Source organism: Eleutherodactylus coqui, chromosome 3 (genome assembly GCF_035609145.1).
Source record: "Eleutherodactylus coqui strain aEleCoq1 chromosome 3, aEleCoq1.hap1, whole genome shotgun sequence".
NCBI classification, from domain to species: domain Eukaryota; kingdom Metazoa; phylum Chordata; class Amphibia; order Anura; family Eleutherodactylidae; genus Eleutherodactylus; species Eleutherodactylus coqui.
The window spans coordinates 114,239,222-114,251,998 of record NC_089839.1 but is presented as its reverse complement, the minus strand read 5'-3'; the positions used below and the strand labels follow the sequence as shown (position 1 = coordinate 114,251,998).

General features: G+C 41.5%; 1 protein-coding gene across 5 annotated transcripts in view; it reads left to right on the top strand.

Annotated features, from left to right (window-relative positions):
* The window catches only part of ADGRG6 (adhesion G protein-coupled receptor G6), a 192,144-nt gene that overhangs the window by 70,242 nt on the left and 109,125 nt on the right, over nucleotides 1-12,777 (top strand). For all 5 annotated transcript variants that reach the window (XM_066595973.1, XM_066595974.1, XM_066595971.1 and 2 more), the window contains exons 3-4: nucleotides 7,469-7,810; nucleotides 11,320-11,940. In XM_066595973.1, the coding sequence (XP_066452070.1) occupies nucleotides 7,469-7,810; nucleotides 11,320-11,940 (963 nt within the window). The remainder of the gene's footprint in view (nucleotides 1-7,468; nucleotides 7,811-11,319; nucleotides 11,941-12,777) is intronic.

The following is a 12,777-nucleotide window of genomic DNA, read 5'->3' as shown; positions in this document are numbered from 1 at the left end:
CGGCTCTACGAAGTGCTGAGACGCTTTTGGCACTGCCCAGAGGTTGTTGTCACTGGAGAATATACGTATAATGAAATGTTCAATGAAACCAGTGATTGTGTGCTTCGAATATTCACATAGATATCAAAATGTCATTATGACTTACATGCCAGAAGAAGGTGCCATTTTATTGTTTATCTGTTCATAAATACCCTGAAGACCAGAACAGTTTTATTAAAAGCAGTTTTTCCAGGTTTCCCCCCGGATTCATTACTTTTCATGGCGGACATTTTCAGAACTTTCATATTCTGTGTTTATTAATGTAATTTAATTTCAGAAAATACACTGTTGCCAAGTCAGCACAAAAAGCAGTTTTAGAGAAGGTCTCGATATTTTTTTTCTTTTACTTTTTGGCTCACATTGTTTTAATGTTCTTTTTTCATGAACCATATGAACATGCTGTTATGTTTGTGAACACTTTTGATCCTATTTGGAAAGGAATCGTGTTGTCACATAATCAGAACATTGTGTGTAAATGCAATATGGCTGCTATTAGTTAGTACTGTTATTTTAATAACTTGACAGACGTTGTATTACAAGACAACTAATACATTGCTATAAACTCAGATTAACTACTAGTTTGAGTTCAAAAAGCAAATTTGGTAATGCCTGTACATATGTTGTGAAATAACTGCTACCAATGTTACTTTTTGGACTACATGCATTTCGAAAAGCATATCTTTTGGGCTTTTTGAAGAAATTCAGAGGTAAGTATATCAGAACTAGAGATGAGCGAGCATACTCGTCCGAGCTGGATGCTCGTTCAAGTATTAGGGTGCTCGAGATGCTCGTTACTCGAGACGAGCACCACGCGGTACTCGTCTCGATTAAACGAGCACTGACCATTGAATTCAATGGAGCCGGCAATACAGCCGGCTCCATTGAAAGTAATGGGCTGCCGGCGATCGCGGGATGAATTGTCGGGAAGGGCTTAAATATATAAGCCCTTCCCTGCAATTCATCCAGAAATGTGTAAAAATAAAAAAAATATATACTCACCTTGTCCCGGCAGAACGATGTTAGCCCATTGAATTCAATGGAGCCGGCAATACAGCCGGCTCCATTGAAAGCAATGGGCTGCCAGTGATCGCGTGATGAATTGTGACCAATCAGGCTGTGACCAATCAGAGGCAGCTCATTCAGCAGGCGGGGATTTTAAATACTACTCACAGCTGTTCAGAGCAGTTCAGGAGGACTGCCGCCGGCCGCGCTGAACTCCGTCTGCCGGGACCAGGTGAGTATATATATATTTTTTATTTTTACCCATTTCTGGATGAATTGCAGGGAAGGGCTTATATATTTAAGCCCTTCCCGACAATTCATCCCGCGATCGCCGGCAGCCCATTGCTTTCAATGGAGCCGGCTGTATTGCCGGCTCCATTGAATTCAATGGGCTAACATCGTTCTGCCGGGACAAGGTGAGTATATATATATTTTTTTTTACACATTTCTGGATGAATTGCAGGGAAGGGCTTATATATTTAAGCCGTTCCCGACAATTCATCCCGCGATCGCCGGCAGCCCATTGCTTTCAATGGAGCCGGCTGTATTGCCGGCTCCATTGAATTCAATGGGCTAACATCGTTCTTCTCTGCCACAGCTGTTACAGCTGTGGCAGAGGAGAACAATCTTTATGCTGACAGTGCGGGGGGGGGGGGTCTCACTCTTGCCACTATTGTGGCTTAATAGTGGGACCTGGGAACTTGAGATGCAGCCCAACATGTAGCCCCTCGCCTGCCCTATCCGTTTCTGTGTCGTTCCCATCACTTTCTTGAATTTCCCAGGTTTTGACAAATGAAAACCTTAGTGAGCATCGGCGATATACAAAAATGCTCGGGTCGCCCATTGACTTCAATGGGGTTCGTTACTCGAAACGAACCCTCGAGCATCACTGAAAGTTCGACTCGAGTAACAAGCACCTGAGCGTTTTGGTGCTCGCTCATCTCTAATCAGAACATATGTGATGATTGATGATTAACCAGTCGTTGCCGACTCTGGGTCATCCTATGAATCAACTCTTGCCATTTTCGTCTATCAAGTACAGCTTCTTTTTGCTGGCAAATAGTCATGCCAGTGTCTGCCATGATTGTGTCTAACCAGCGAGTTCTTTGACTACCTCTTTTTCGTGAACCGCTAACAAGTACCAGCATTATAACCTTCCTGTTTATACCCTTTAAACAGCCTTTTATTCAAAAATGAAGGTTTTAGGTTTGCTTAAAGGGGTCTTTCCATGAAATAAACATATTCCCTATGTGCAGGATGGTGGATTGGTATCTGATGGGTGGGGGTCTGCCTGCTGGGGTTCCCGTGATCACAAGAATGGGGGACTCGAAGGTTCCTGTTTGAATGCTCAAGCATGTGCACTATTGCTCTACTCATTTTAAAGGGACAACTGGAAGTAGGGCTCAACTATCTCTGACGATCCCATTGAAATGTATGGAGTGGCAATGCACACATGTGACCACTGCTTCATTCTTTCAAGGATCTCCTGAACCCTCATTCTTCTGATCATTGTAGGTCCTTGGGTGAGACCCCTACTCATCAGATAATCTCAGCCAATGCTGTGAATGGAAGGTACATTTCATGGGAAAACCCATTTTAGTCTAGCCATTTTTTGTGACAATAAAAATATTCAATGTGACAAACATGAAGCAAAATAGATAACTGAAAGGCATAAATAGTTTTTCATAGTACCTTTTCTGTCTCGTTTGTACATTAGAGCAGCTTCAGAGGGATGTAATGTAATTAACATAATATAACAAAATGTAATTATATTTGAAGTAAGGCCTGCACATTGAAAACCATGAGCTACTGACCACTGAGTGCACCTTATTAGAAGCAAGCCTGGGTTTTTGTTGAAGGCCACACAGGTTTTGACAAAAGCTGTATTTATCTAAAAGACACTCTGCACTCTACATATAACATCTTTAATTCATTTAGGTATTTTAACAAATATGTTTCTGCAACTTGATATATGGTATGAATAGGGAACTGTTGAAGGACTTATGGGTCTTAAAAAGCACAGTCTTTGTCAAAGGCCCTGGGCCTACTCTATTGACACTCATGCTATTAGTCACATACCGTGTCTTTTTACGTAGAACAGTTGGCGAACAAGAATGTGCCTTCCAGTGACTTCAGTTCATGTCAACTGGTTTTCTGTATTCTTGTGCTTGTGAACACTGCAAACAAACCAGTTCAACCAGTTTTAAACAAGGGATAAAATAAACTTTGATATGCAATTTTTATTCAAAGCCAGACTTTTGAATTATTTACAGTATTTGTCATGGAAAGATACACTATTGAAGCAGACTCTGTAAAAGGGAATCTCATCATGCATAAAATTAATTGTCCCATTAGGCCGTACACTACCGTATATGGGACTGTGTGCTGTCTATGTTAATCCACAGACAGTACATGCCCCATTATAGTCTAAGTGGCTTTGCATATTGATGTTTTTTCGCACAGATTGATGGTCCATTTGAAAAAAATTCATAGCATGTCCTATTCCTGTCTATTTTATGGGCAAGAAATAGAACATGCCAATGCATGTCAATGTGCAGTGTCCATGTGAAATGGACAGAACATGGACTGGTGTCCATGTGCTGTCCAGACAAAATCAACAGTGTGCTTGAGAAAAAATTTGTTATTGAAATAGTGCCACTATGGAGGAATAAAGTGAAGCTTATTTAGCACCAAAGATGCTGCCCTGCTGATTTTTGGTGTCCATTTGCTTTCCGATATGAGTTGTGCCTGAGTTTCTGGGGTGCAGCTTGCACTTATGGCTAGTGTGCCGGAGGTCTTAAACTGAGAAATATCAAGTAAAGGGCAAAAATGAAAAATCTTCTGAAGGAAATGTAAACATATTATAAAATAAATAAAAAGAATGTGGTTCTTATCATTTTATGAAACTTGCCTGAGGAAGTTGTCATAGTGAATACAATAAGAGTTTAAAAAGGGCCTGGACAAGGCTTTTGACAGGGTAGAGTGGGATTTCCTGTTTGCAACTTTGACGCATATGGGGATGGGACCAAACATGCTGCAATGGATCATGAGCCTATACTCTCACCCAACAGCATCAGTAAGAGTAAATGGTCTGCTCTCAGAACCATTCCCCATTACGAACGGTACGAGGCAGGGGTGCCCTCTATCTCCACTGATTTTCATCCTATGCCTCGAGCCATTGCTGACCAAAATCCGCGCCAACCCAAATATACACGGGATCACAGCAGGCGACACCGAGCACAAGATAGCGGCCTATGCAGACGATCTTCTTTTCTTTATCTCAGACCCACGAATTACTCTACCAAACCTTATGGCCGAGTTCAAACATTATTCAGCTTTATCCAATTTCAAAATCAATTACCATAAGTCAGCTGCGCTCAACGTTTCACTCACACAATCCCAAGTGGAGGAACTCAAGGACTTCTTCTCTTTCACATGGGCAAGGGACCACATTAAATATTTAGGAACAAACTTAACGCCGAGAAGCGAGGACTTATACGCGGCTAACTTCCCAGCGCTCCTAAACAGGGTCAGACAAGACCTCAGCCAGTGGACCAAAGGTACGTTCTCCTGGTTTGGCAGAGGAGCTATTATTAAAATGAATATCCTCCCCAGAGTCCTCTACCTAATCCAAGCCGTCCCCATACATGTCCCAAAGAGCTTCTTCCAACATCTCCTCTCTCTCACCACCACATTTATATGGGCAGGAAAGACATCCCGGATAGCACGTAATACGCTGACAAGACCAAAAAAAGAGGGCGGCCTAGGGCTGCCGGACTTCGTGAAATACCACCAAGCGGCTCACCTGGTGCGCATCATAGACTGGCATCGGCATGCTGCACTCAAGCAGTGGGTAGCCATCGAACAAACGGCGTCACATGCACCGTTGGTGACCCTCCCCTGGTCGGACGGTCCCGGCTTAGGAGAGGTGATGCGACACCCCACCATCGGCCCCACACTGTCAACTGCGGCCAAAATACTAGAGAGGATAGACATATCCCCCAGGCCATCCCCACTGTTCCCGATCCTGGGTAACCCGAACTTCCACCCGGGAGGAGAGAAGGGAGTGTTCCGCACTTGGCTAACAGAAGGCAGATATAGGGCAGAACACTTCCTACAAAATGGCCAGTGGCTCTCGGTGGACACGTTGAGAGGGCCCACCGTTCCAACCCCTCTCCCACTCTGGCAGATATTACAGCTAAGACACTTTCTACAGTCCCTACCTCAGCCAAATAGGTTTTCCCGTCCAAAAACACAATTTGAAGTAATCTGCACGGGAGAAGGCCCCTCGAGACACACACTATCTAGAATCTACAATATCCTTGTCTCACAACCGGGAACCGCCCCCCCAAGGTACATTGAAAAATGGGAAGGGGATTTGGGAATCAACCTCACCGCCGAGGAAACAGACAAAATATACACTATCACACACTCTGCATCCATCTCCAGCAGAATACAAGAATCCGGCTTTAAGATCCTCTCCAGATGGTACAGGGTGCCCTCCCATCTGAATAAGATATTCCCGTCGGTCTCTCCCACGTGCTGGAGATGCGGATCGGAACAGGGGACCATGCTGCACGTCTTTTGGGAATGTCAGGTGCTGGCGGGCTACTGGTCAGAGGTCTGGCGGGTCACCTCTAAATTTACCCACTACACCCTCCCGAGGACGCCTGCATTCTTTCTCCTACATCATAGTGACATCCCGTTGGCTACCTATAAAAAATCGGTGGTCTGCTTTTTGGTGAACGCGGCGAGGTCGTGTATAGCCAGGCGGTGGAGACAGACAGCTCCGCCTTCGTTGGCATTTTGGCTAAATACAGTCAACTGGATTAAGGAGATGGAGGACCTCTCAGCAGCACTAAAGGGTACGCAAGAAAGGTTCCGGAAAACATGGTACCACTGGATAGACTTCCAAAACACGGAAGAATACCGCCAACTACTTAACCCCCAAACTAACTAAAATACCACCCACCCCCACCCAACCACACCCCCCCTGCCATAACCCCATCAGCGACAAACTCAGTCGCAACCCTGTACATACCCCTCATGTGTCTAGTCTGTTTCATTAGTTACCTTTGAGTATGTTATACAATGCATAAAGCCATAAAGTTCGGCATAGTGTATTGTGGAAAGTGCTGCAGGCGGAGCCAGGAAGTGAGGCGAGACCTGATTTATTATTCCATTTGACATGTTTTCTACGTTTACATGAAAATTTTCTCTAGTTAATCTGTTTAATACTGAGACACGCAGGCAATGTGAACGAGATTGAACCTCGAAGTTGTTTACTCAGCTGTCATTGAATAACTTCCTGAATAAATAAAGAATTTATAAAAAGGGCCTGGACACCTTTTTTGAGTGTTACAATATTACAAGTTATAGTCACCGATTACTTCAGAAGGGTCGCTGATCCAGGCAATATTCTGTGGAATTTTTACCTAAAACCAGGAAAATTTACTTTAACCTCGTGGGGTTTTTACCTTCCTCTGGATCAACACTGTAAAATAATAGGCTGAACTGGATAGACATATGTTTTTTTTTCAGCCTTACAAACTGTTACTATGTTACCTATAACAACTACATTCTAGTATTGATTGTTGGCAGCATCATTAAGCAAAGTTGGCTTTACATGAGACAACTATCAGCCGAAAGATCAAATGAATGATTTTCAGCATAAGTTGTCTCATGTAAACACAGTACTCAACAGGATAATGAATGAGAAATTGCTCCATAGTCGCTAGATGCTTTCTTACAGTTCACTGAAATGAAGTGACTAGTGAGTTCTTGCACAGTACAAACAGGCATTCATTCATCTCTGAACAACTGCCTGTCCACAGTGAATGGATGGGTGGCCAAAAAAGATTTCCGGTGTGGCCACCTCCAATTACGGAATGATTATCACTCATTTGTAAAAGCACATGAGTAATTAGTCATTGGGATGACTGGTGCTCATTTTATTTCAGTTTCTCTCTTAGGAGAGAACCTGAAATAAAAAGAATTTCAATGGGGTTTAAAAAAAAAAAACAAAAACAAAAAAAAAACAACAAAAAAAAAAACGGAAAGCAAATAGAAAGGCTTTCAGTTTGCTTCCATTCGGGTTTCAATTTTTTTTTACAAGAGAATAGCGCAGTCTGCAGCGTTAGTTTTTTGTCCCTCAAAAAATCTGTAAACCGGAATGGAAGCAAATAGAACCTTTTTTCATTTTCTTGTAATCCCATTGAAATCAATAGGGAAAAATGGATCTGTTTTTTCCACTTTATTTTAGTTTCTCTGCTGCAAAAAAGGTGACATGGAAACCCTGAACTGACCCTAACGCATGGGTGAAAGCAGTCTAATACATCCGTTCTTTAGGATGATTTTTGTCTTTTATGTTTGTGTTTCATAGAAGTTGACATATTTAATTGGTTTTGCATCTTTTTTTATTCAACAGTATTATGCTGCACCAATTGCAAGTTAGTGCTTACGGCCCCCTCTGGATCTTTCAACTCTCCATGCTACCCTGAATTGTACCCAAACAGTCAGGACTGCAAGTGGACAATACGAGCACCAGTTGGATTCATAATACAGGTTACATTTTTAGACTTTGATGTTGAAGAAGCTCAGAACTGCATGTACGATTCACTCTCCATACACAATGGTGAAACTGTTTCGAAATTTTGTGGTATTACAGCCAAAGGTCTCTCATTTAATTCAATTGGAAATGTGATGATACTTACTTTTGTCAGTGACTTCAGCATCCAGAAAAAAGGTTTCTCAATTGCATATAATATCGGTAAGTATTTATTTTCTGAATTCACTTCACCTTACTGATGATTGTTTGTTGTATTATTGTAGTCTTATCACGAAAATAGTCCTCTTAAATAATATCTATCACCTCAATGTAGATGTCTGAGGGCTTGTTCTTTTTTTCTGGACTAGTTATATTTTCCAATTTTACTATTTAATGTCCCATATATATTTATACTAGCTGATATACCCGGCTTCGCCCGAGTTAATTTGGTACTGGTGTTTATCTGGTGTTCACACGGAAAATCTTATGAAGTCGTGGTTACTTTAGAGATACTGAGGAAAAACATATGTTCACCATTTTGCATAGTTCTCTGCGTTACCCAGGAAACACCACGTGGAGGTAACCATGCGACGTTTCCTTCATATAAAATGACATCAGGAAGTGAGAGAATTAGATTACGTACATAAAATTTGGACACTAATTCTTTTGCGCTTAGAATTGAATAATCAAGTTGGGACCTATTAACTTTTCATATTTCTGACACAATCAATGCTTGTGCCAAATTTCATGTTTCTATGACATTGGGAAGTGAGAGATTTGGATTATGTACGTAAAATTTGGACGCTAATTCTTTTGCGCATAGAATTGAATAATGGAGTTGGGACCCATTAGCTTTTACTATTTATGACATGATCAATTCTCGTGCCAAATTTCCCGTTTCTATGACACCAGAAAGTGAAAAAATTACATTCCGCACGTAAAATTTGGACGCTAATTCTTTTGCGCATAGAATTGAATAATCGAGTTGGGACCCATTAACTTTTCATATTTATGACATAATCAATGCTCATGCCAAATTTCCCGTTTCTATGACACCGGCAAGTGAGAAAATTACATTCCGCACGTAAAACTTGGACGCTAATTCTTTTGCGCATAGAATTGAATAATGGAGTTGGGACCCATTAGCTTTTTCTATTTATGACATAATCAATGCTTGTGCCAAATTTCCTGTTTCTATGACACTGGAAAGTAAAGAAATTACATTCCGCACATAAAATTTCGACGCCAATTCTTTTGCGCTAGAATTGAATAATGGAGTTGGGACCTATTAACTTTTCCTATTTATGACACAATCAATGCTCGTGCCAAATTTCATGTTTCTATGACACCGGAAAGTGAGAAAATTAGATTCCGTACGTAAAATTTGGACGCTAATTCTTTTGCGCATAGAATTAAATAATCGAGTTGGGACCCATTAGCTTTTCCTACTTATGACATAACCAATGCTCGTGCCAAATTTCCCGTTTCTATGACACCGGAAAGTGAGAAAATTACATTCCGCACATAAAATTTTGACGCCAATTCTTTTGCGCTAGAATTGAATAATTGAGTTGGGACCCATTCACTTTTCCTATTTATGACATTATCAATGCTCGTGCCAAATTTCACGTTTCTATGACACCGGAAAGTGAGAAAATTACATTCCGCACGTAAAATTTGGACGCTAATTCTTTTGCGCATAGAATTGAATAATCGAGTTGGGACCCATTAGCTTTTCTTTTTTATGACATAATCAATGCTCCTGCCAAATTTCACGTTTCTATGACATTGGGAAGTGAGAGATTTAGATTATGTACGTAAAATTTTGACGCCAATTCTTTTGCGCATAGAATTGAATAATCGAGTTGGGACCCATTAACTTTTCCTATTTATGACATAATCAATGCTCGTGCCAAATATCCCATTTCTATGACATTGGGAAGTGAGTGATTTAGATGATGTACGTTAAATTTCGACGCCAATTCTTTTGCGCTAGAATTGAATAATCGAGTTGGGACCTAATTTCTTTTCCTATTTTGGAGATAATCTATGCTTGCGACAAATTTCATGTTTCTACGACATCGGGAAGTTGGAGAACTTTTGGCGAGTCAGCCAGTCAGTCAGTCAGTCAGTGAGTCAGTCAGTCAGTCAGTCAGTGAGTCAGTGAGGGCTTTCAGCTTTATATATATAGATAGTTTTTTTTGCAGCACAACTTTTCAAAGTAAAATATCTTTGGCAAGAAAGAAAATTATTTTCTACCTTCTCCATCTTCTGACCGCAATTACTTTTTTTACATTGTCCTGTCGACATAGCTATGTGAGGGCTTGTTTTTTGCGAGACATCTTGTATTTTTTATTGGTGACACTTTGATCACTTTTTTGGAAAAATTATGAAAACGCCATGTGCCTTACAGCTGCCAGGAGAAATTAATGAGGAACCGATGTAAATGTCGATGAAAGACACCACATGACAAAAATGTTTATTTACTGTTGTTTTAAGAGTAGAGATGAGCGAACGTACTCGGATAAGCACTACTCGTCCGAGTAATCGAGTAATGTGCCTTATCCGAGTACCGCTGTACTCGTGCTGAAAGATTCGGGACGCGCTGCGGAGCGGGGAGCTGCAGGGGAGAGCGGGGAGGAACGGAGGGGAGATCTTTCTCTCCTTCTCTCCCGCCCGCTCTGCCCCGCTCCCCGCTGCGACTCACCTGTCAGCAGCGGAGCGCCCCGAATCTTTCAGCACGAGTACAGCGGTACTCGGATAAGGCACATTACTCGGACGAGTAGTGCTTAACCGAGTACGTTCGCTCATCTCTATTTAAGAGTTCTATCAATTTAAGTGAGAGAGCTTATGCTACCTGTTCATTACGTAATGTTAAAATACAAGAACCCTCCTATGCAAAAGTTCAGTAAAGGCTATACTGTGGTAAAAATGTGCCACCTCTGCCTCTGTCAGTCACTCTCACACCATCCTGAATGACCAAACGTGATCAGTTATGCAGCCACGGTCCAGCACATGTGCAGAAGAATCAGTTGATCCTACTCACAATAGGGCTAGACCCCTGGACCGTGGCTGCGCGAGATTTGGATGGCTCTGTGAATGATGTAGGAGATGTCATCCACATCACCTGTCAATAATAGAGAAAATGGCCTGGGATTGGAGGGCATTGTGGGCAGCAGAAGCAGTCCGTGCTTGCCTCCTGGACCATACAGCAGTAATTTACAAAGAGTGCGGGAGGGTTTAAACCTGATATATGGCATACCATATATTTTAGTTTTCTCTGCATACTATTATTTTCACCAGTTCCAAGCTGGTGACAGGTTCCCTTTAAAGGGATTCTGTCACCAGGGTCATGAAGTTTGATTCAGAGCTGAGTTATGGAGATGTGCCCACCTGGAGCATGCAGAGTGACAGCTCTCTCTCTATACACAAAAGGGGAGAGAGCTGTCAGTCTGCATGATGCGGTCAGGGAGAAGCTGCATGGCCCGCCTTTGTTACTCGAAGTTCAGCTCTGAGTCAAACTTCATGAACCTAGTGACAGAATCCCTTTAAGAGTTCCTTCTTCATAGATTCATATTAAAAATGTTGTATGAAGAACATGTGTTGTTTATTCTTATAAATATGTATTATTTTGCTTATCCATCACTTAATATATTATTCTTCACAATGTAGACATTAACATTGACATGCTTCTTGTTTTGGGGATTAATTGCTATTTTCTTCTTTTGTAGTGGCTGTGTCATTAAGAAACCAAAAAGTAACTATTCCACAAAACCAAAGTTCAGGTCTTGTTTCAGTCTCATCCAAAGTTACGTTTCCCCCTCTAACGCAATTAACTGTCTGCTTTGAGGCTACCAAAACCAACAATAGCAAAGAGAACTGGAGGGTTTTTTCTTACAAATCCTCAAATACAGACCTCCTAAGCTTTGGAAAAGATGCTCATGGACATGTGTTGTCTGTCTTGGGTGTTCCGTGCATTCTTGATCCTGCTCTACTTTCACATGGTAGTAAAGAATTCTTTACAGAATCATTTCAACAGCTGTGTATTATCTGGAATAATCGTTCAGACCAAGTATTCGTGAGCACAAAAAATAGCTACCAAGCTGTTTCCTGCCCAGACGCGAAGGACCTGACTATTCTAGGTAATGGGAATTTAACACTGGGCTCCTACGATTCTGGAACTGAGCCACTCCAAGGGGATATTTACAACTTCCGTCTCTGGGACATTGCGATGGATTCAAGTGCTCTTGCAAACCTCAGCTGTGAAGTAAAGGGAAATATTATCAATTGGGAAAATGACTTTTGGAACATACCATCATGGGCGAGGAAAGCAGAAAGCAACCTTAGTTGTGGTGAGTATGGTTTCACAAACGTTCTTCTTTCATTTTTCTCCCTCTGGTATTATTTAGACCATTGTTTGTCTGTAAGAACATATAACTCATGTGTTTCTTGTTGACAACATATGTTGGAATGTTGACATGGCAATGGGGAGAGATGGGGAAGCTGTTTATGTGTAAAATTATTCTTGTTTTTAACTAATTTCCCGGTTGTGTTAAATCTAGTGACACCATGCAGTACATGCTGTAATAAGACTACCTGCTAGGTTTAGTGAGTATTCTACTGCAGCAGCTTAAATGGCCGCTAACTTTTTAACACATTTGTCTGCTTCTGTTATAGTGAATGTGGTAACAAGAAATATGCAAATCTCTTTATTTTTCTAAAATTGACATTTTGTGCTGAAAAATCCCTCTAATATGCTGGCCACTAGGGGGCTCTCTTCCTTCCAATTTTCTATTGACTGTCTATTGTCATGTGAAGTCTGTCTCTAGTAACTGAGACACCAAGACAGATTACATGAAGTAGAAGTGGGTGTGTGGTTGCTGCTTTCTCGTGTTGCTATAGAAGTCTATGGGTAGTGTAGGGGTAAGAGGAGGAGGCTGCTGGAATGAGACAGGCAGAAAAACTCACATAGATGTGGTTGCAGCTTATAGTAAGTGTTTTATCTCACCTCAGTGCTGGATTCACAACTAGACTTCTCACTACCGATGCTGCTGTTTCTCTGCATCTCCGTTTCTCTATGTATGCAGTGTATTGGAGGCATCATGGCAGCTAGTCTCTACCCAGTAGCTCATAGAAAATTGAGAATTAGAAACAGATCCTGGAGAGAACTCAAAATTGCTCCACATCCA